We start from the raw sequence: 24,866 nt of genomic DNA, 5'->3' as shown, positions 1-24,866 counted from the left end.
CCCACACTCTCTCCGCAGGAACTAAAACAAGTTTTAATAAAAACAAAAAAAGAATAGAAAAACACGCACAGCCAGACGAAAAAAAGACCCCGCTGCAGGGATGGGAAGTGGGTTCTCATTTCCTTGTAGTTCAGTTCCAACCTTCCCATCCTCCATGGGACCAGGTGCCTCTCTACAGAGATCCCTCAGCACCTGAGGACCGCTCTGATCTGGGAAGTCTGGCACTTCTCCCAACAGCCGAAAAAAACCCGCAGAGAAGCCACCCGAGGAAAGGAAGCCCGAGTCAATGATTAGGCCATTGCCACAATTCCCCTTACAATTCATTTAATGCTTCAGAAAATAAATTCTGTTATAATAATAAAAATCAGACTTCTACCATCAAGTGTGGCTGGAATCTGATTCCCTCCTGGCCCACAAGGCTCCTGGAAAAAAAAAAAAAAAAAAAAAAAACAACCACACAACCCCAAAACAACCCACCTCCCCCCCAAAAAAACCCAAAACCAACCCCTCACCATCCCCTGCCCTCAGAAAAAAAGGAGAGCAAAGTTAAAATTTATATGGCTAGAAACCATACGATTTGAAAATTTAAAAAAAAAAGCACAGGAGAAAATATCCAAGAAGAAGAAGAAGGGAAAAAAAAAAAAAGAGAGAAACCAAAACCAGGAGCAGAGAGTCAGGAGAGGGAGCTGGGGGTAGGCAGTGGGGGCAGCGGTAGGGCTGGGGGGGGGGGGCAGCAGAGGTGTTCCCGCATGGCTCCCACGTCGTCAGCTTCTCGGAGGCGCTCACTCGCGCTGGGGGATGCAGGCGGCCCCCTTGGAAACGGCTCACGCCAGCGCAGGGGCACAGCTCGACTCCTCGTCATTGGCAAAAAGAAATTCTGTTGGGTTTTTTTGTTTGGGTTTTTTTTTTGTCTTTTTTTTTAGGTTTTGTTTGTTTTTTGGGTTTTTTGTTTTTTAAAAGAAAAATACAGTGAAGACACTAGAAAGAGAAAAAAGAAAAAGGGAAGAGGAGATTAGAAGAAAAGGCTCTTCCAAGCAATTCCAAAGCCAACTGGGGTGTAACAAATCAAATCAGCCCTTTCTTCTACACTCCTGCCACCCCTCGGAGTTACCTTGTCCAGCTACTGTTGTTTCCTCTGCACAGCTAGTGAGTGTCTCTTGTAAAGTCTTACACATTTGATTATGTGTTCAGTACCCACCTCCCCAAGTCTATCACACTGCCAGAAAATCATTCATTAGGAACTAATGAAATGGCTCCCCAGCCCAGTACCTTCTCCACCTTCCCTACCCTCCTGGAGAAATGGAAGCTACTTTCACACCCAAGATAACCCATCCCCCCCAAAGGCTTTGGCAGCCAACTTTACTCTTCCCTCTGAAGCCAAAAAACTATCTCAAAGTATGGCAAAGGGAAAGGAAACACACCAATGCTCCACAGCAACAGCAAAGCTTTAACCTAATCCCTAATACCAGCAATTCCCTCCTTGGGGCATCCCAGGCACGAGTATAGACTCACCTAAGCAAACACTGGTCCAGTGGCAATTGCTCCTCACTTCCCAAGGTGATCAAATGGCACACTTGTCTACAAAAGAAGAGGAATAATAGGTAAGGGATGGAGAGGAAGAAAAAGGCATGAAGGACACCAAAACAGAGCAGCTGCGTGCTTCTCTTAGGATATTCTCCCTCCCAAGAGTTTACTGTTCCACTTCTCCAAACCACTGTGGTCTGGAAGACAACCAGGTGAAGGTTTACTCCACACAAAGCAGAGCTACGAAGACAGTACTGAGCATGGCCTCCAGAAAACACATAACTAAAGAGTCAAGGTGTAACCTGGTACCACTCCCCTCACAACACTGCAGAAGCTTCAGGCTCACATCAGCTCCAGTAGATCAGGTAAAAACGTAAAAACCACTGTGGGGCCCTTAGTCCTTCTGGGACATCCAGGCCAAGGCCACAAACATCGCAGCAGGGACTCACCTGTGATGCTGAAATCCGTGACACTTCTTGCCGCCCTGTGAGGTCAGATGAGGAGACGTTGGCAGGAGCTCCTCGGTGTAACCTCATGCTGACCTTCCGCTCCCTGTCCACTCTTGAGATTGCTCTGGGGGACGTGTTTCCTGTTGGGGCAGAGAAACATGGAGACAAGAGTTATCAGTCAATAGTTTCTGTTTCCAGCCAACAACAGGGGTGGCACTCTACCCTAGCTCTCCCACCCAGCTCACCGGACTGTTGGATTCGGGAGGTGGGGGTGGAGGCCATGGGCTCGGTGACATTGCGAAGACGGTTGGCAGTGGCTCCAGCAGGTGGGCCAGGGGGCAGCGCTCGCGTGGCTGACCCCCGGAGTTGCCCCATCCTCTCTTCTCGCTCATGCTCTCGCCGCTCTCGATCCATATCCTCGGGGTTCCGAGCTGCTCCCTGAAGAGGAGAGAAAGCCCCATGTTGCACACGGCTGTCTGGCAAGAGAGACAGCAGCAGCCCCAGACAGAAAACACACAGTGCTCCATCATGCAGAGAAAGCGGAGCTCCATTCTTAAAACATGTTCTCCCCCCACCATCTTCCAACTCATCCAGAGAGGGCCTCATTCTCTTTCATGAAGAAACAGGGAAGAGAGCTGTTACTGCAATCCGCATCTGTGTCCCACCTCTAAATACAGTTCTCTCCTGAAAAATTATCCCCACCTACTTATAGATCTATTGACACGCATGCTCCATCAGACACACTCACCAATACAACAGTAGCTATACCCCCAGTTAGCACCACCAAATAACTCTGCCTCTTTTCACTCTACCTGGTCCCCTTTCTCAAGTTGCTCACCAGGGTTAAGTACCAATGGCAGGCTGTTTCCAACTTTCCTCCCCCATCTCCGTGGTATGAATCAACCCCTGCCTCTCCAGCCCTTCCCCCCCACACACACACTCACAAATTTAAGCATATTCCAGTCAAAGACGTAGTCGTAGGAGAAGCCTTGGCGGTGGAAGAGGTTGCGGAAAAGCTGCCGCAGGTACGAGTAGTCTGGTTTATCATCAAACCTCAGTGAGCGGCAGAAGTTGAGGTACGTTGAGAACTCAGCTGGAGGGAACAGAGAATAGTTGGTTGTTGAACACCATCCAAACCCCCTGGTCCCACCACAGAGCCACTGTAACCTTCAGCAGTAGCATGCTGGACCAGGACAGCACACAGAGCTGTGTAATGAAAACAGAGCCTGACGGCTGCAGCACTTTGGCCACTGAGAAGATCCCATCCCTATTTTTACCAGAGGAAATGCTCATGCATCTTTTTTCTGGCTGCTTCTTCAAGCAAGAGGTAGCAAGTCACAGAGCCTGCTGAAGGCATGTAGGAATGTAGAGAATAGGGAGATGTGAGCTCTAGGAAGCCAGGCCTACGTGGTGTGAAGATTACCAATACAGTTCACAGCAGCAGCATAGACAGGAAAGGACATGAATTGTGAAAGATTAGTTGTGCTCAGCTCAGACCAGATCAGAGACCAGTAGCCCGTCTTGAGCACTAGCCAGAAGTAGACAGCTACAGAAGAGAAAGACCAGGGCGAGCATGTCTGATACTTATATTGACATTATCCCAGTTCCCACCTATTTTCAGCTCAGGGAACTTCCTGATCTGGATGTGCTTGCTAATTATTTAGTAACCCTCAGCATAATAACCATCTCTCTTCCATGTAGTTGTTCAATCTCTCCTTGAACTCCTGTAAGCTTTAAGAATCTACATCATCTTCTGGGAAGGAGTTCCACACATTTGCTACTGGCTTTGTGAAGAACCACATCATTTTGTGTTAAAGCTGGCAGGAACCAGCTTTGTTTCTCTTTGAATACAAGAAGAGGGGTTATCAAATAACCAACTCCCATCCAAACTTCTGGAGGCAGAGAGAGAGTAGACTTCTATCATCTCTCTAATCACCTCTTTTCCATGTTCCAGCCCACTCACTTGTTGCTTGTATAGAAATCACCTCAACTCTGATCACCCTTTTGGCCCTTTCCTGGATCTTCTTCCAGTTCTACTGTATCCTTTCTGAAACAGCAGGATGGACCAGAGCTGCACAGTGCATGCAAGGTACGACTGGGCCGTGGTCCTAACACCTGATCCGCTTTCCTCAGTAGCCACTAAGCACAAAGTTGATGCTTTCCCAGAAACATCTATTGTAACTGCAACAGCTCATTGGCGAGTGGTCAGCTCAGAGCCTATTATTCTGCATATGACATGAGAGGACCAAGCCTTCTACTCTCCCCTCACATACCTTACTTCACATTTACCTACATAGAACTGCATTTGCCACTTCATTGCCTGGTTATTTCTGGGATTCATTACAGTTGGCCCTCATCCCCATTACTCAGAATAACTCAGGATCATCAGCACACCTTCTCACCTCACTGCCCACTCCTCTTCCAGACTGTTTCTGAGGTCCTAAAGATCCCTCTCAGCACCTTCATGCCCTTAGTCGCACAAGGCTCAACTCTCCACAAAAACACGTTTCCCACTTCTGAACCAGAACCGTATCGCCACCGGTCTCTTAACCTTCTCATCGCTGGTGTCAGCACCACATCCTGGTCTGGGGGTACTGGCCATTGCCCTTCAGGACTCCAGACTTCATGGGGCTTCAGCAGGAGAGCAAGCCATGCACCAGACAAGACAGCCATCAAGATCAGAGCACTTACAAGGGTACCCTTTGCAGAGCACCTCAATGGGCGTTGACATCTTTTTCTCGCTGATCCTCTCATACTTTTGGCGCTTGGTGGCAGCCTTGAGGCCCTGCCAGGGCAGCGAACCCAGGTTGAAATACATAAGTACGTAGCCCAGGCTCTCCAGGTCATCACGGCGACTTTGTTCTGTGGGAGGAAGTTACACAGGGGCAAGGAGTGAGCAGCAACCAAAACTGTTTTGGCAGTTACACAGCTTTGGAGGTGAACATGGAACAAAAGAAACAACCCCTCTCTCTTCTTTGGTAGATTTCTACAGATAGACAAACTTGTAGAAGACATTCCAGTACAAATTCCTGTGGGGATGTTCATACTGCCAGAGTTAAAGCGCTCATCTCCTCATACAGCCCAACCCACTTCATAAATGAATAATTACTCTGACTACCTCCTCACTTGAATTCTTATGTGAATTAAGGCTTGTCCAACAGCTCAAGAAGTGCTGCAGCAACACTGCCTACTTTCCTCTCCCCGGTCCTAGAGGAATGGCACCTACACTTCTCCACCCAGAATGATACTTCACCCTGGGGATTAGTCATGACAGAGGGAGTCAGAGAAAGACAAAGCTAGCAGAGGTAAGCCGAACAACGCTTTCAAACACAACTTCTAATTAACCTGCTGAAACTCTTTACACAGGGAAGAAATGAGGAACTAGCGACCCCTTCTTGTGGTAAAACACTTTGTTGACAGTTTAGAGAAGCCTAACATGTAATACTGAGCAAAGATCTTTCTGGACTGGTGGCATTTTTCAAGCAGTGGAGGAAAGAGGCACGAATTGAGAGGTATACTTAGAACAAAAGGTTCCTCTCCAAATGGGGAATGACTATGTAACTGGCATCACTACCAACTCTACTTCAGAGCAAGGGTTGCCCTTAACATGCTATTGTAAGGGCCTGCTTTAAGATGCTTGTTTATGAAATAAAAGAATCATTTCCCAAACAAAAACATTCCACATTGAACTTATTCTCTGGAATGGCCAAGCCATTTTAAGTCGCAAGTTAGCTCAAGATGGAGTTGATGCAGAATTTCAGCAACTGAAAATGTTGACTGGTTAACTTGTGAAACTCCTCCCAGCTCCTCCAACAAGCTTACAAATTCACCCATAAATTTTGCCAAGAAGCTCTTGCCCCTGTTCTCCTCCAAAATAAAATAAAATAAACATTATGAAGAAAGTACTTTACATCTTGAGGAAAACAATAACTTACATAGGTAACAGAGAGGCAAAATATGGCTTGAGGGAGAGCATGGGGGTAGAGGAAATACTAAAAAGATTCATCTATTAGATTCATTTAATACTACAGCATGTTTTGCTGGATTCAGTGCCATGTCCAACAAGATGCTGCAGATTACGTATTGGTCTGTGGGCTAATTCCAAGTATTAGCTACATGCTACCAGCTGCCCTTCACTCTACCAGCTGAACTGAACCCTGAAGAAGGAATAGCTGTAGCAGGTTACAGATCTAGATGTCCAGACGTACCAACGCAAGCTGTGGGTCACCATGGGCCTTTCTTCTCCTGCATGCCTCTCATAACTTCCTAGTGTTTTTGAGGACTAGGAGGCTTAGCAAATTAAAAATATTGGGGGGGGGGGGGGGGGGGGGGGGAAGCACTGTGGTTGCAGAAGAGGAAGAGGGTGTCATCACTCCATAACTGAGAGGAGAGCGCCTTTGGTTCAAAGCACATGAAATGCCATAAAAATGCCGTGTTCCAAGACAGGAATAGAGGAGAAAGCAGACATACAGATCCTCAAAGTATCTTACTTGGAGCATGCAGAAATAACAGCATTTTTTGACCTCTCTAATTTACTGCCTCAAGTTGCCCACTTTAAAGGGGCTAATACTTCCTAATCTTATCAGGCTGCTGCCAAAGATAACTACAACACTGGCTGGGAGATGCTTATATGCTATGAAGGTAGAAGGGAAAAGGAACCCCCAGTTTTGCATTTAGCCTAAGGCTGGGATGTCTGTACTCTCAGAGGGCTGCAATTACACACCACACATACCAAATAAATAAAACTAAACAATATTTGATAATGACCTACATCCTGAGACAGGCCTGTGGAAATGGGAGTCAGAATGCACACCCAGGGCCTGAAAGCACAGGTGACAAAGGTAACCCCTATCTTGCAATTTGCCAGCCCTCAACTTATCCATGCTGCACCTTTAAAGTCTGTAACTATGGGTTCCCTGTCTAAAGCTTGGGAGTGCCCCTCAGAGGAGTAGGAAATGGCAGGGCAAGAACCAGAGAAACCTACTGAACAGACAAATCAGCCTTTTAGAAATAAATGAGGATCTTGCCTCCAAAATCTTGCTTGAACTCTACACTGCTTATCATAGACTGAACCACACGTGTCCACTTGCATGGAGCAACAGCAGCTTTGAGCACAGCCACTGAGCCCATCCAGAACAACAGGAGACATTCTGCGAACGTATGTCTAGGCACAGTCCTAGTGATCTGTGAAAGGCCAGAATTAGAGACTTGAGGTTAGGGAGACTGAAGTCAGTGGGGGATGCTACATGTCTTTACTGGAGGCAAGGAGAGGGGTTACAAAACCAAACTGGGCACCTCACTAGTATCCATTACATGCACACAAACACACCTTTGCTATGCCTTAACACAACAATATGAACGAAGAAAAATAACTGTAAGCAGGACACCCAATTATTAAAATGCTGAATGATAAATGTCTGATTGTGTCGCATCCCTGAAGTATCTTTTCTCAGGTATATGTGGTCATTGTAGCCCACTTAAACAATTTCAGTGAGATTCAAATCCATGAGGAGCCTGAAGCATCAACATCATGGGTCACAGCTGCCAACCTACCTAAAAACATGGTAGTTGTCTTTCACCTGTAACCCTAACTAAAAGACCCCGAATGAATCATCCTTGGACAACGGTGAAGAACAACCATTCCTACATCCCATTTCTTTATTTCATCTTCAGCTAATATCGCATGTCCCCAAGCTATCTCCAAATTTTTTTTTTTTTCCTGGCCTCATATACCAACAGCCACAGGAAACAAGATAACATTAGACAGCAAAAGTGGAGTAATTAATTAGTTATAAAAAAAGTTGACCTCTGCACACCAAAGAAACGTTATTTAACATCACTACTTTCCACTTTTAGAAGCCTGACAATCATTGACTAACTCTCACAGCATGCCTGGGACACAGGCAAAAGATCTCACTTTACAGTTTGAGAAGAGAAAGAGAAACACAAGCAATGTGAATGCATGCCCAGAGCAAGTCAGTCCAGAAGCAGGATTACAGTCACGACCTGTGACACCACATCACACTTCCTCCCTCCATTTTATTTCAGCTTCTCAGCTCTTCTACAATAGATGAGGGACTGCAACTTTTATAAGACACTCATTCTTTCCTCCCTCACTCACAAAACCCCTTCCAACATAAAGCACAAGGTAGCCTTGCCACACCCAGCATGACCCCTCAAACCCAACCCACTCTGCAAGCAATATGGTGCCAGTTCCTTCCCACTCCCAGGGAGGCTCCCAGCCAGCCCGTACCCTCACGCCCTTCCCAAAGCAGGGTCCCCAGAAGGAGCTGAGTCAGGTGTGAGTAGCAGGACGGTGAGTTACCTGGGGAAGACGTGCTTGGGCAAAGACAGAAGACTGAGGACTGGTTGCCTTGGATGCAAGGTTCATGACAAAACTTGTTTTCAGTGTAAAGAGCCTCCTGGTCCCTCAGGACGGTGCTTCCCCTCACCTCGATCCTATCCAAAGCAATGCTGTTCCCATGCAGGACTCCCTAGACATCAGCTGTCCTCACTGGGGCCAGCCCAGCTGCAAGATGTCTTAACCAAGCAATGTATTCCTGACTACATACTCAGATCTGATTTTGCACACGCTGGGACTGCACTTCCCCTTTCTCTCCCTACTGCACGGCAACAGCCTTTAAAACCACACAAAAATCTGGAATATGTGACAGAGGGCAGGATGAGCAGAAAAACTTTATGCTCTGCACAGCCTACTCTGATGCCATCTAGGACACGCATTTGGGGAGGAACTGCCCCCTGTCCCCAGCCTCCTGTTACCCAGACAGAGTCCACCAGGCTTCTTCCAAGACTGTCTCCTGGGCACCCCGGGCATCTATTTCAGACTACAAGCTCCAGAGGGTGCAAGGGACTCTCATCCCCAGAACATGTGAAAATTGACTGGAATGCATGAACCAAAGCCTGCACAGTCCAATGACTCCCCCAACAGCAAGTCTCAAGCTGTGGAAACCCTCCCCGATCTTGCCTCCTACTTTTCCCCCCAGTCACTGGGAAAAGAATGTGTTTCCTCCAGACATCGGAATGCCCAACCCTTAGCTTGCACATTCAAATAAAGGCATTTATTCATTTGCTATTCCTGTCACATAAATACCCCAGCACCTGGTTCCTTCCCTCTCCCTAAACCACATTAATGTAACATTAAGGCAGAGAATTTAGTCTCTGAAAAGTCAAAAAATTCAGTGACGGTTCCCACGGCAATGCTGCTAACTGACAAACGTGCCTGTCATACACCCTGTGGCAAGGTCTTGAGAAACAGGAACTCCAGCTGCAACCCTGACACCCCCATCCCCTTTCCTCCAGGCAAGACATGTAACCTTTATGCCATTCAGGGGAACTATCTGCAACATGGAGATAATAAACCCGAGACCTGTTGCGCAGAGTAACTCACACCCAGACTTTCCCAAAGCAAAGGGCATGAAGAGCACGACGGCTGTGCTTAGACCAATGGCATATGCAGTTTGCCCTTGGATTAGTGTTCAGGCGTTGTTTGTTCATCCTGACACAGAAACCAAGCACCAGCAGCAAAGGGCTAAGTTGGGGTGGGATGAATAATAAAGTTCTTCAAAAAGAAAAAAACAACCCCACAAACAAACATTTAGCCTCTTGTGATCAGTTCAGACAGAGCAGGCACACACAAAAGTATTGACAGACATAGTAGTGAGAATTATTTTGTGCATGTCTCCTTGTGGCAGTTACCATAGCTGTGGCAATCTTGACCAAGAATTCAATGGAGAGTCAGTTATATATAATCAGGTCAAGCCAAAATACGGAAGACCAATTTGGAAAGCTCTATGAGAACTATTTTTACCACATGGAAGAGGTCAGGAGATCATAGCCCACTCTCGACATACAACACTCCCCATTTTGATATAAATAACACATTTTCAGTCTACAGTTATACAGTATTAAGCAAAGAAGACAGTAGGAAACTGCTTTATTTTCTGCAGGTCAAGTCTTGACTCCTTATTTCTGAGAAACCATCTACAAGAAGGGAGAATGGAAAGCTTTCCCTAGGAAGAATGAGGACATGAAATCCTGCGGAAGCTGTTAGTTTTAAAGGTTTGAGTTCCCTCCTCTGATTTTCAAATTCCAAGCTTATACATTTCAGAAGAAGGTCTCCCAGAGATACAAACTGAGCTGTGAGCATAGCAGCTACTTTTCTGGGTCCACAGCCAGGGCAGCTTCAGTGTTTCTTCTCTTTGGATTTGCCAATCAGTAGCAGAACCAAGTCAGCCTACTCAGAAAAGACCCCACGGTATCTATGAAAGTCTCACACTGTAGACAGACAAAGTTTACCCAAAGTTTAGCAGGGGAAAGAGGTCACACACACTGGAGAGAACTTTCCAGGCAGAGAACAGATGAGAAAACTGCAAGACATTTTCACAGCAACCGGGTGTTGTGCATCAGGGGCTCATTCCCAGACCAAGAGCTTACATGACTTCAGGAGGTTTAAGTGCAGTGGATACTAACCTGCTCAAGGTTTTTACAAAACCTGAGATGATGGCCATTACCGGTGTAAGACCTGGCTGAACACTCAGTACTCTTTCCCAGCCTTGCTTTATCCCCATGGTACTAGCCATAGACACTAAGGACAGAGCCCTACCTCCCTAAAGCTGCTTCAACCTCTCTCAGTGGTGAATGGGGCACTGTGGTTCACAGACACACATGTATTTTGAAGGCTCATGACAACCAATCCTCAATCACAAAAGCTGGATGTCCAGGCAGTAGGAAGCTTCCCCTCATTTCAGCTTCTTGTACACTTCCAGCACATACATCACTGTCCCCATCCTCAGTGGTGGGTAACAGGAGTATAACTGTATTTCAATGGGCCTATATCCTTCAGCTCTGACAGCTACAAAATAATCACTAACGAAGTGTATATTGAATATATCAATAGAAAAAGGAAGACTAGGGAAAATGTAGGCCCACTGGTGAATGAGACAGGTGCCCTAGTGGTGGAGGACGCAGAGAAGGCAGAGTTACTGAATGCCTTCTTTTCTTCGGTCTTCACTGCTAAAGCTGTCCCTCATGAATCCCACACTCTGAAGGCAAAGGGGAAGGTCTGGAGAGTGGAAGATTTTCCCTCAGTTGAGGAGGACCGTGTCAGAGACCACTTGGCCAAGCTGGACATTCACAAGTCCATGGGCCCTGATGGCATGCATCCGCGAGTGCTGAGAGAGCTGGCGGATGTTATTGCTAGACCACTCTCCATCGTCTTTGAACGGTCATGGAGAACAGGAGAGGTGCCTGAGGACTGGAGGAAGGCCGACATCACTCCAATCTTCAAAAAAGGCAAGAAGGAGGACCCAGGGAACTACAGACCGGTTAGTCTAACCTCTGTCCCTGGGAAGGTATTGGAGCGACTCATTCTGGATGTCATCTCCAAACACGTTGAGGAACAGGAAGTTATTGGAAGTGGTCAACATGGATTTACCAACGGTAAATCATGCTTGACCAATCTGATAGCTTTCTATGATGTTATAACTGGTTGGCTGGATGAGGGGAAAGTTGTGGATGTCATCTACCTTGACTTTAGCAAGGCTTTTGACACTGTCTCCCATGACATCCTCATTAGGAAGCTGAGGAAGTATGGGCTAGATGAGGTGACAGTGAGGTGGATTGAGAGTTGGCTGCGGGACAGAACTCAGAGGGTTGTGATCAGCGGCACAGAGTCTAGTTGGAGGCCTGTAACCAGTGGTGTCCCCCAGGGGTCAATACTTGGTCCAATTTTGTTCAATATATTCATTAATGACCTGGATGAGGGGACAGAGTGTATCCTCAGCAAGTTTGCTGATGATACCAAACTGGGTGGGGTGGCTGACACCCCAGAGGGCCGTGCTGCCATCCAGCATGACCTGGACAGACTGGAGAGCTGGGCAGAGAAGAACCTAATGAGGTTCAACAAAACCAAGTGCAAGGTCCTGCACCTGGGGAGGAAGAATGCTAGGCACCAGTACAGGTTAGGGGCGGACCTGCTGGGAAGTAGCTTGGAGGAGAAGGATCTGGGGGTTGTGGTAGACAGTAAATTATCCATGGCCCAGCAATGTGCCCTTGTCGCCAAAAAGGCCGATGGAATCCTGGGCTGCATAGGGAAGAGTGTGGCCAGTAGGTCGAGGGAGGTCATTCTCCCCCTCTACTCTGCACTGGTGAGGCCACAACTGGAATACTGTGTCCTGTTTTGGGCTCCCCAGTTCAAGAGGGACAGGGAACTGCTGGAGCGGGTCCAGCAAAGAGCAACTAAGATGATTAAGGGCTTGGAGCATCTGCCTTATGAGGAAAGGCTGAGAGAGCTGGGACTCTTTAGCCTGGAGAAGAGAAGGCTGAGGGGAGACCTTATTATGGCATACAAGTGTCTAAAGGGTGGGTTGAAGGAGGATGGAGCCAGGCTCTTTTCAATGGTTCCAAGTGACAGGACGAGGGGCAATGGGCACAAGTTAGAACACAGGAAGTTCCGTTCAAATACACGGAAACAGTTCTTTACGGTGAGGGTGACAGAGCACTGGAACAGGCTGCCCAGGGAGGTTGTGGAGTCCCCTTCCCTGGAGATTTTCAAGACCCGCCTGGATGCAGTCCTGAGTAACGTGCTCTAGGCAATCCTGCTTTAGCAGGGGAGTTGGACTAGATGATCTCTAGAGGTCCCTTCCAACTCTGATGATTCTGTGATTCTGTGTGAAGTCACTTTGGAGTCAACAAGAGAGGTTTCAATTGCACATATCCCGAAAGGCTCAGTGCCTGTGAACGTCTCCTTCCGGTATCTAATTAGCCAGCAAAAACTGTGCAAGGCAGAGTTAGTAGCAGTAAAGTCAGTAAAGTCAGGGAGGTCACAGCCTTGCTGCTAAACAGGCCCCACTGTACTAAGCAGCGCACAAACACACACCAGTAGACAATTTCTACCTTCAGGAGCTCAGAGTGCCACAAAAGGCAGGCGAGGTAACGCAAGCATAACAGTTATTTGCCCACCATCTCAACACAAGTCAGCAGTGGAGCCAGGCACAGAACCCAACCCCCCTCCTTCTGGGGACCCACCAACTCCCCTGGAAAGCCCCATCTAGGGGCAACAGGAGGCTCACCGATTCCCAGGTGGGTGTTGATAGAGGCATAACGGGCTGTGCCAGTCAGATTCTTGTTTTCCCGGTAAGGGATGTGCTGGTGGGTCCGGGCGTCTCGGTACTTCTTGGCCAAACCAAAATCAATGATGTATACTAGGTTGCCTTTTTTGCCAAGGCCCATAAGGAAGTTGTCTGGCTTCACATCCCGGTGGATGAAGTTCTTGGAATGAATGTACTCAATACGGCTGATCTGGAGAGGGGGATAAATAAATAAATAAATAGTGAGACAAATGAGAAGGTAACTTTATCGTAACTGCATCCATTAAAAAAAGTACCCTGTCCAGAACACTGGCGTGTCAGAGCAAGGAAAGGGACATTTTGCAGAGAATATCAGAGATGACAGGGAAAAGACACCCTCTGGAGGCAGAAGGATCTGGAAATGACGAATGTAGATGGAATTCAACCCTGCACACCAGCCCAGTCCTCCATCTGGGGAGGTCACCCTTCCCTTCCACAGGGAAGGATGAGAAGCAAGTTCATGTGGACTAAAAACGTGAGCTTCAGTATTGACATAAGTCAGCTTTCAAACTTGGCCAGGCTGGGAAAGGAGAGGGTCTAGTACAGCTAAGGGTCTTAAACCCAGGGCACACACAGTTGAGTCGAGATAGGTAACAATGCCAGTTGTTCATCATACAGGCAAAAGCTAATGCATGCAATGTTAATACAGGGTGAGCAGCAGGGGAAGAAAGGAGGGGTGGAGATCAAGAAAAGCCAGCACTGCCTAGGTTCCAGGCCCCAGCTTCATCAAGAAATAGAAACCTGGCAGACACTGCTGCTAAATGAAAAAAGCCTAGGATATAGCAGTTCTTGAGCAGAGGGGATAGGAGGGGGGGAAAAAAAAATAAAAAATAAAAAAAAATAAAAAAAAAAGGAAAAGGCATGGAAAAGGAGAGTAGGCACAAACGCTTCAGAGGAAACTCACCATCTGGTCTGCCAGGAGCAGAACTGTCTTGAGACTAAATTTGCGGGAACAGAAGTTGAAGAGATCTTCCAGGCTGGGCCCCAAGAGCTCCATCACCATCACATTATAGTCCCCCTCTGCTCCACACCACTTAATGGAGGGGATACCCACTGGGGAAAGAGAAAGATTAAGCCCATGGAACAGAGGAAAACCGCTGCATCCCCTGCTGAGAAGATCATATGTAACACCAAATCACTTCCTTTCTAAAGCCCTCCAGAATAATTTCCTTCTTCAACCACTCCCCCGGCCCCATCCTTTCCTCCCCATCTCACCTCCTCCCTGCATCATCTTGTAGAACTTGCTTTCAATGTGGAGCTGGGGATGCTTGGTTTTGACACATTCCAGTTTGATGGCCACCTCTTCACCAGTCGCAATATTGGCTCCTGCATAGAAATGAGGGTGAAGTGAGGATTGTGCAAGCTTCCACTGAATCCAAACACGTTTAACAAGGCCCGTACAGATGCTAAAACCTTAAGATGTGCCCTGAAATTTATTCGCTGTGACAGAAATGAGATTCAGCCACTTCAACTTCATACAGAGTTTCCAGCACTGCCAGTTGCAAAGGCAAGCCCAGAAGAAGGCACATGAACAGGAAACCAGCTCCAATCCTGTTCCTGGGCTAGAACAACAGTCCTACAAGGTGCTAACTGACTCATTACCTCTAAAAGTCCCAGACTTTAGGAAGTCACTCTGTATGTATCAGCAGTACCTAAACTCAGTGGAAGTTTTAGCTGTCTCTGATCATATACCTAGCCCATGAACCCAAGCCAGCCCCCCAGGCAGCCATATGGAGTACCTCTTCCCCAGCAAAATTACTGGTTACCTCAGGTACATTGTTTCAACAGATCCAATTAGTTCAGGAGGAGACATTGCTAGAATTCTCAGCTTCCTCCGGTTTCTCCACGGCCCTGACCTGCTCAATACAGACAATTCCCAAATCTCCAGCTTCTCCCTCTCCTGAGGGTTTTAATAATACCTTTATCTTTTGCCAACACAGAAACATTTGCTATATCCTAAATTAGAAGTGTGAAGAAATAAACTGAATCCAGTATTGAATTAAGCTACTCAGATGCTTTTATTGAAGGTATTGCTAGATAGTTTGCGATGACACAAAACCACCACCCCACGCACTTCTTTCTGAAAAGAACTGAGCTGCCAGCCATGAAAGCCAGCACTCTGGTCCCAAAGTGCACTATCAAAGAGTAACAGGCTGGTCTTTCTATCATACTAGCCAAGAGGATTCCAGATGTTTCACATCATCCTAAAATGGAAAGAATGAATATCTGTACACACGTCACGGGAATGACACTCAAGACTTGCTTCTCTCTCCCCCTCTCCCATGCCTGCCTCACACACACAGACAAGCCCTTCCTCATATCCAGAACTATTAAAAATTGCATTAAAACACAAATCAGACAGCAGCTCTGATCATGATCTGCTTATGAACACTGTCATACGATAAACTACTCCAGAACATGCAGGCCAAACATAGCTGGAGTCAAGGGTGATGTTTTGTAGACATCCCATAGCTAGTTTGGTAGGTCTGGTTAATTCATGCCTCTTGGTCCCTGTGATGACTTTCAGAGTCCACAAGAACAGCTGCAGAGAAATCTCTCCATCCATCCTCTTTCACACACCACCTCCAGAGCCAGGGACCAAAGAGAAAAAGGAAATGTTCACACAACTGGATCCCTTCTCCCTCTGGATCTTAGGGAGATCGATCTCCTGTTGAAGAGTTCTGGCTTGTACACAAAGTTAGCCAAGAGCTGCCTGCTAGCAAAAAGACGTAATCTAGATACTACAGCGCTGGGTTGAGACAGACAAGCTGCTAGGAATTTGTAAGAGAGGAACAAAAACGATTGGGGCCTAGAGGGATTGATTTACTAAGAAAGATTAAAAGAGCTAAATATGTAACATAGACAAGAGATACAACTAAGAAGGGTGGGGAGGAAGAATAGGACATGACAACAGTCTGCAAATATTTGAAGGCTGTAAACACTAAGGAGGGAGAGGAATTATTTAGGGTGCTCCGAGGGAGGGGAAGGAGGAGCAATGGGATGAATTTAATAAGGGCTTTTACTCAAGGTCCAGGAGAAGGGAGAGGGGGAAAAGCCATCCTGAGAGCTAAAGCCATTTGTCCAACGGTTACTTTTGCAAAGATGCTGGTGTTTTCCACTTAAAAACTGATGGCCAGCAAAACAAGTCTGCACCTTCCCTTCACTCCACCACAGGATCCTTCTTACAAGCATCAGGAGTGCAAGGAGGAAAGGAGCAGGAAGAGGGGCTCAGATCACAATAAGAACATCACCCTGGACTAGTATCTACCTTTTAAATTAGTGTTCAATCACTGGCTCTCATTCAGCATGGAAACACCCAGGACATCCAAATAGATAAGAGCACTTCCTTCCCTTCTCTCTTCCCCCTGCCTTTGTGAAGATTTTCCTCCAAATACTCTGCACCAGCTTGCTTGTCCATTCCCTGGGGGAATTATTCCCTGTCCTAGTCCATCTGCTGACAAACACACAATAAGTCTTGCTAACTTTTGGCAGCAGTAGCATTAGCATTCCAAATGAACCCTGCTCCCAGAAGTTGAACAGTGGAAAGATGAGTGAGTTCTCATCTCCACATTACCCTGTGTGTTTTGGAAAATGACAGTGCATTCATCTACTAGGCTGTCTGCAGGTGGCAAGTGTTATCTGTGAGCACGTAAAGCAGGAAAAGGGAAAGGAGGGGTAAGCATCAAGTAAACTTAAGATTCTGCAAAATGTGAATATGCCATTCAAATAATCAACATGGCCATCAGCCCCACACTCTCCATAGCCCAAACACAGGTGTTCGTCTCTTAGAAAAACAAGAAGCAACCCTCTGGCCTGGAACAGCAAAAGGAGGACCAACCAGACCTAATGAGGAGCTCGTCTTCGCTGAGGGGGTCACTGACTGAACATTTTAGGCTTGCTCCTTCCCCAAACCCCCTTAAGTCTTCAGGTTGCTCCCTCTACCCTTTCTTGGCTAGAGATCTACCCAGACCGAGACCACCACAAGCGAGGAGGGAATTTAAGGGCAGGAGTCTCTCTGATCCTTTGTTCCACGCTTTAACCACCATCTTTTTTAAAGATACAAGTGCAAAAGCAACAGTCCTCTGCTCCCTTTCCAGACTGGAAAGCACCACATTTCAGACAAACGCAGTAGAGCCTGCCTAGCTTCAGCCACTCGAGAGACGTATGTAGGATTGGGGATAATTCCTAACATCCACCCCCAGTCTCGCTCCGCTGTGGGGGCTGCACAAATTCAACTCATTCATCATGAGCTGTTTGAAACGGGGCCCCAGGGACAGAGGATGTCACTGGCTAAACAGGATCTTTTCAGAGTGGAAGCCTTGCTGCATGTCTGATACAATAAACGCCACCCTCCCAGCGCATCAGGCAAGCCGACAGGCACAGCCCCCGTTCCCCTCTCACCAGCTTGGCTGGGGAAGAAAGGAGGGCTGAGAACAGATGGAAGAAGTCAGATAGGGCGAGAGAGAGTTAACAGGCCAGGAAACAAAGGGAAGGCATTCCCCTCCCAGCAAGGGAGGAGCCTGCCACCAGGAACTGTCCCCAGCCACCGCAGGTCCCAGCATGCTTTGTCTGCCCAGCTCCTCTCCACCACCAATGTACCCTCCACTTCATTCCAGCCGGACAATTAGTACCACTACCATGTCCAGTAATCCTGCCTTGCCTCTCGGCCAACACTTCTGACAAAGCACCTCTCCGACGATGACGGCACAAAGGTCTCGTCAATTCCTCTGCAAACTGGGTTTTGCTCTTCTGAGTGAGCTTTTTTAGAGTGAAATGGGCTAGCCAAATCCCATGGGCAGCCCGATCTCACTTCCCACCCCACCCAAGCCGACACAGGGAGAATATTCCCCAAGGTAGGGAATGGAAACAAGGCATTGTGCTTTAAGCCCCAGCTGAGGATTAACAGGAGTTCATCCTTTGTGTCTGCCCATGTAGATATTCAGGTTTCCTTCTAAAAAGAAAACCCCAAAACAAATCCCAAAGAGCACAGCACACATTCCCCACTGGTCACAGAGCGGGTGAAGGTACTAACATCCTGAAAGAGAGAAGCTGGGGATAAACCCAGCTCACCCATGCTCATCTTCAGAAACAGGTAAGGCTTGTCTGTCTCTGCTCTGTCTCCACACCATTATCAAGAGAGAGAACTGTGAGGTGAATCTGGTGCAGGAGAGAAGTCCTCATGAATGAGTCCCTCTGTCTGCAGAGCAGACCGTGAGAGGATAGCATGAGCACAAGCGTCCTCCAGACGCACCATCAGAGACTACGTGCCTGATCCCTCCAGGCTGGGGAGTCACCCAGGCTCCAAGAAGTCTCCCTATCACTGCTTCAAAACACACTGGCTTGCACCTCAATGAGCATCACAAGGGCTTTGATACTGCGTTCAAGTAACTTGGTTGAACTCAGCAGTTGGAGGATCCCGCTGTGCTCACCACACTAGGGCACTGGGGCTTCCTCAGCCTCTCACGTTGTTTGGTCACAGGCACAACCCCTTCACCAGAGCCTGTTGTCCATGCCCCCTTTGCACAGGTGGACAACCTGTTATGTGACACAGAGGAATATAGTGTCAGGTCTTCCCATTCAGTACTTGCTTTCTTTCTCCATGTGTACTCCAGATGTTTTGCAAGATCCCAACAATTTATACTGTCCTACAGAGTGTCTGGAAGGCTTCAAGCTCTAGCATAGTTGGAAAATGCTCCATCTGAGCTATCACCCCTCAAACCCCAGCACCTGGGAACTAAAAGCACTGTCACTTGAGATAGTAACTGGCCGGGGGCACACAAATGAGTGACATACAGGACTAGGCTGCAGTAAAGGCAGCACACAGTGGAACTGGGATCCCAGATCCATTATTTATCATCTTTGTTCATGCTCTGGATAAAGGTGGCAACAAAGCCTGTTATTGATGATTCCCACAGGATACTTAATCAAGAGAGGCTGCCAACACCAATCAAGACAGAATAATAAAGCAAGAGGGAACTGGAGATAAAAGCCAGAGGTAGAAAACAGAAGGTGATTTACAAACATGGGGAAAAGTAACCTGAACAAGAGGTATTCAACGAAAGGAACTCAGGGAGGGATGTGAAGATGTTGCAGAACCTACAAGAGATCTCTTACAATACAGCTGACAGTGCAGTAAGGCCAATTCTGCAACCCGACAGAGTGCTGGTGATAGGGGAAGCCAAGGATACCCAAAGTAGTACATGCAGAGGCATCACGTTACAGATCACTCAAGGGTAGCCCTTCTCTGCCAGACACTGGAAATGCCACACCTCGAATGCTGTGTAAGCTCCAAGCTGCTCAGCAGATGGACAAACTGGGAAACATTGAAGGAGCAGCAAGAGTGAGGAGCGGTAGATGTACTAGGAAGCAAAATACAACTCAATCAAGCAAATTAACAGTCAATGAGCACATGACGACCATCTGTAAGTACCCAAAGGGTGCAAACACCAAGAAGGGAGAGGGCAATCATTCTGCTGGCCTGCAGGACTACAGCTCAACAGGTAGTGGCGAGAACTAGACGACAGGTAAAGCCACACCAGCTCTCATGGAGGGATTGATCAGGCTACTGGGTAGTCTTGCCACTCTGGCCCAACATGGTTTCAGCCAATAAAAACATCAGCAGGCAAAGCATCAGGGAACGTATCTACACATCAGCGTGCTAGCTTAGAAGAGCTTCTCCCTAAGTGACCTGCTGTGGTAACAGGAAACACAGCATCTCATGGGCTCTGTCCATTGAGCTCCCAGCTCAGGTCATTCCAGACATTAACTCTAAATCCCATTACAGATCTAATAGATCTGGGCCCCAGGACTTTAACCAGGCCAGCCTCTCTGACCTGTTTTATATCTCCTGGTCTCAGACCTCTCTCACAGGTGATGGACCACCTCTTCCACTACCAATCTTCCCAAAACTTTATTCCTTCTACCCTGAAGGAACAGCCATTTCCACCACCCACACAGACCCAAGCTCAAAAAAAGGAAGCGAGAGAGCTGGAGTAGGGTGTATGACAGATATGCTTTTAACAGTCTAAATCTAAATCAATCTGATCAAACACCACTGTCTCTCCAATACCTGCGAGGCAAAGTTCAGCTCATCCCACTTACTTTGCCATCAGAAGACCGGCAGCAACTAGCAGTATTCCTTGGAGCTCTTTTTCTCTCCACCACCTGCAACCCTACACGGTGCCCACAAATATCAACAGGCAAGAAAAACAACCCCAAAACAATGACGCAATTGAGAAAAACAATCTTGCAGGTGGAAGGACAGAGGCTCACACTCACCTAGGTAAATGTCTCCAAATGAACCGCTGCCAATCTTTCTGCCCAGCCGGTATTTGTTCCCCACTCGGAGCTCCATGGTTCAGTCGTGCTGAGAAAAGAAGCACAGAAAGCGCAGTGTCAGAGCAGAAACAGGAAGTGAATCATGTAAGACTACAGAAGAGACCTCCCCACTTCACCCAGAGGCTGGGTACAGTTTTTAATCTTGAAATACTTCACTGACTACATGGCCTCTATCACCTCTCCCAATCTTCGGGATGTTCAGGGACAGTATGAGCTAGAAACGCTGCAGGAACATGAACCTTTCAAGCATGTTTTCCATGTTCCCATTATGGGAATGAAGAAGAATTGAATCTCTTCCCCACCATTTTGTTCAGAGCCTAGGAGGGGGCAGGAAATCCCTCCTAAGAACATTTCAGCGGGTGATCGCTTCACACTACTGTGAAGAGAGATGGCACTGCTCCTTGTAACCTACAGTACCTGGCACCTGAGCAGTGATAACCACGTGAGGCACCAGAAGGGATAGGCATAATAAACCCCATGAGAAGGAGTGCTCTCTGGCCCAGCCCTAGACCAGCACCTTGCTGGTGGTGAAGCACAGGACCCAAGGGCTGCAGAGAGACAGACAGACTGCCAGGAGCAAGCGACTCAGTCGCCCCTAGGCAGGGGCCAGCACAGAGGACAGGGAGGAGACATCTCCTTGAACTGAACCCTGCAAGGCGCACACTGACTAGGAACGTCATTTGCTTATCTCCACACACTTCTGCTGATGGGATCACAGCCTCCTTCGGTCTACCTGAGCCTCTCCGCCTCTGTTGCCTACCTAGGTGTGCTGGGTGTTTGTTTTTAGCAGCTCAGGCCTTTCCTCATCCCTTTACCTGAGGTGATTAGCTAACCCTTTGACCTGCTATACCCCAATGACATGCCCAGGCTTAGCCTACTCACCTTCCACAGAAAACCAACTAGGTGGAAGGACCGCAGCCACAGAGTTTGTTCTCCGTGCCAGCCTCAACTTCTGCTGCAAACATCTTGGCCAAACACAGTTCCAGCAGTTCCCCCCTTAACAGCCCCTTTTCCCCTGCCCCTTCCATGGCCACCAACTTATTCTAGCAACTGCGGCTCTTCCCAAGACAGCCAACGCGACTCCTTTTAGAGGATTTGCCACACTCCTAATTTATGCACTGCCACATTATTAGCGTACAAAATGCAGACACAGAGCCTGTTGGGGACAGGAAAGGTGAGGAATGATTCATGTTTTCACAAGTAGGTGAGAGGAACTTTCCCTTGCTGGAGCTCATTGGGAAAGAAGCATCACTGAAGGAAAGGAGGGAGGAACAGCCTTGTGAGACACAAGCACACAAAAAAATAATCCCAGCTACAGGATTCTGGGCATACTATAAACCCAGAGCTGCTTCTCCTGCCCCAGGAGATGGGATTACAGAAAGAGGAATGGACGGGCTGCAGAGACATACAGGGAAATAATCCTATCAAGGCATTCAGGGGACATTGTGAACCCTGAAAGCAGAGCTCCAGTCACCAGAAACCACACACAAAACACTTAGAGGTGGAGTCCCCTCACCTAGTATTTACTTATGCATGTGGGTTTCTGTGCGTCTAAAGTCTACAAAACCCTGTGGCTATTTCTGACTTTCTTACTACAAGGAATGTAGGCAGAGCCTTGGGAACCAAACCAGGAGGCAGGTGTACCTGGGTGAGGGCGCAGCAAACAGACATGATTTTTATCCGCTGCCTGCTGTTCTGTATAACCACATTAACATACATCTGACTTGCTTACACTCCTACTCCAATAAACGATCAAAGGTCTGTGTCCCCGGGAACCTGTCACACCACTGTCAGGAAGACAGCTCTCAAACCTCCTTCCTTCATGGCCATGTTTGCCCAGGTCTGTGAACCCTGAGCGCTTCCACTTGAGTCCAACTCCCAGCCGGGGCAAGCACAGCTGAGCAAGCCTGCAGAGGCCAGGCAACAGGTCCCGGGGGGTGGGGGGGGTGGGGTGTCCCCTCCGCACCAGGGCACAGCGGTTCCTGCTCTGCAACGCCACAGTCCCGAGCCTAAATTTGGTCCCACCCTTCTGGGACAGGCAGGAGCCAGGTTAAGAAGGGTTTCCCGCACAACTAGGCAGCGGCCCTTCTAGCTGATTAAGCAACAGGCTCCAAAGGGGAATCTAAAAAATGCTCCAGGGCGAGGGGGTGGAAGTGGGAAGCAGGATAATGGAGTGAAAAATCATGGTCTCGCACAGCTGTCATTTTGCCTTATCTCCCCCCCCACCACACACACACACACACACAAGTGTGCTTAGAAAACCTGGATGGAGGACAGCCAGAGCGCAACAGCCTGGATCCATGGTGGAGGGAGCAGGCAGGACACACACATCCCACCCCCCAACAACTGCTCCAGGAGTTCAAACATCTACCACATTTGCTTCTACTTCACATGCATACCCCCACCATCTACAGCTTCCACCCTTATCATCTTATCTTCAGGTCCACTATGACAAGAAGAAGAGAGAAAAATTTATGTATAAAATTTGTATTGTTACATATGAAATTTATATCACTCTATATCACTCTCTAGATATTATTTATATGTGTAAAATTTAAAAAGCCATCCCTCCTTCCTTCGCCCCAGCAGGCTTAACCCCCCCTGCCCTGCCGCCCTTCCTGCGCTCGCTCTCCAGCCAAGGCAGCGTTCCCAGGGGCTGCAGGGCAATCATTTAGTTAAACCATTTAGTTTTCCATAAGGGATTAACACACATACAACCTCAAAAGCGAGTGTGTGCTCTGCGTGAGCGTTTGAATACGTGAATATCCAACATTACACAGACACCTACAATATACTACACAACCTCAAAAAAAAAAAATTACTATCCAGCTGCCAGCGCTGCTTTCCCACACACACCATTTTGCACCAATCCCCTTTTATATAATATAAAATACCCACGTACAGGCACAAAGGCCATTATATAAACACACGATAGAGTTGATCTCGCTCTGCTGTGCCAGCACCGATGGCGACCGAAGATGCAGGGACCATCTCAGGGGGTGGGGGGTGACACGACAAGAGGGCCACCTCGGTCCCACCTGGGGCGGTCGGGTGTGAGAAGATGCCCTGGCTAGCAAAGGCCACGCAAAAAAAAAATCAAACCCACGTCTCCATAATGGAGGCTGCCGAGCCTAGCACCGCTTCGGTTTTCGGGGAAAGTGTAGGGAGCAGGGGCTGCTCTGCCCATAGACCATAAAGGCTTTACATGGCTTTTTGTGTGTGTGTGTGTGTGTGTGTGTGTGTGTGTGTGTGTGTGTGAAGGGAATAAAGGAAGAGGCTGGCAAAACAATAATTTGAACTGGTTTAAAAACGGGAAGGGGGAAAAAGAGAAAAATTACATTTTGATAGAAATGCAGAACCATCAAACCTCTCCAGACCCTTTCAACACTTACAAAAAGGCGAGGATCTAGCGACAAATAAGGGGGGGGGGAGAAACCCCACGTACAGGGCATTAGGACTACATTTGAGGAAGAAATAGCCACAACAGGAAAACGGGAAGGGGAGGGGGGACAGACACGAAAAAATAATAATAATAATAAATATGTCCCTTACACCCCCACCCCCTACAGGCAAAACACTACGCGAAGGCAGCCCTACCCGGGCTGTTATTTTTCCGGATAGGTAACAAAAAGCAGCCACCCCCGGGAACGGGGCTGAACTTCTCCCCGGCCCCCCCGCCCCGACCGCCCCCCCCAAAAGGAAACACCGACACACACACCCCCAAGCCCCACAAAAAAGCAGACACCCCCCACACACACCCCAAAACAGGCGATGAAGGGGGCTGGGGAGGGAGACAGAGAGCATCAGTAAGTGGGGGAGGGGGGTGGCGGGGGTTAAATCACCCGGGGGGCGGCCCCCCGTGGGGACCCCCACAGCCCCCCACCGAGAACGGTGCCGGCCCCCCCCTCCCCGCTCGCTCCGGCCCCGCCGGTAGGCAGGCAGGGCCCCGGCAGGGGGAGAAGGGGAAGACGGGGGAGCTTCCCCCCTCAAACCCCCAAAATCCGCCGCCGCCGGCGGAGGCGACCCCCTCCCCGCGCCCCCACAAAGGGGCTTTTGTCCCCCGTTGTCCCGTCCCCCCCTCCCCGGCCCGGCGCATCGCGCCCTGCCCTCCCCTCCCCCGCCCCCTCCCCCTCCCTCCGCGCACACAAAGAGCCGGAGGGGCCGCCTTTCCCCCGGGGTTTGCGCCCCAAGATGGAGGCGGACGCCCCCCATACCCACCCTGGCGGGAAGGGGGCCGTGTGGGGCTGCTGCTCCGCCGGCTGTCAGGGGGCCAGGCGGCCGCGGCGGGAAGGATGACGGAGGATTGGGGAGGGCTGGTGGCGGCCGTACCCGGCGCGTCCCTCCTTCGCTCGGCTCAGCTCGGCTCGGCTCGGCTCAGCGCGGCGCGGCGCTGCCTGCCGCCTCCCGC

The 24,866-nt window shown here is 48.6% G+C and overlaps 1 protein-coding gene across 1 annotated transcript; it reads right to left on the bottom strand.

Moving 5' to 3' along the window:
* Window positions 1–514: 514 nt before the first annotated feature.
* Window positions 515–24,866, bottom strand: CSNK1E (casein kinase 1 epsilon). The gene is made up of 11 exons (XM_082490244.1): window positions 24,677–24,866; window positions 20,399–20,486; window positions 14,336–14,446; window positions 14,025–14,173; window positions 13,064–13,292; window positions 4,665–4,835; window positions 2,918–3,066; window positions 2,219–2,411; window positions 1,974–2,113; window positions 1,513–1,578; window positions 515–978 (listed from the first exon to the last, which is right to left on the bottom strand). The coding sequence occupies exons 2-10, from the start codon at window positions 20,472–20,474 to the stop codon at window positions 1,546–1,548; spliced, it is 1,251 nt and encodes a 416-aa protein (XP_082346370.1). The 5' UTR covers window positions 20,475–20,486; window positions 24,677–24,866; the 3' UTR covers window positions 515–978; window positions 1,513–1,545.

This window comes from Vanellus vanellus (genome assembly GCF_965231255.1).
Source record: "Vanellus vanellus genome assembly, chromosome: 1".
NCBI classification, from domain to species: domain Eukaryota; kingdom Metazoa; phylum Chordata; class Aves; order Charadriiformes; family Charadriidae; genus Vanellus; species Vanellus vanellus.
Note: the sequence above shows the minus strand (reverse complement) of the source record. Positions and strands in the feature narration are given on the sequence as shown.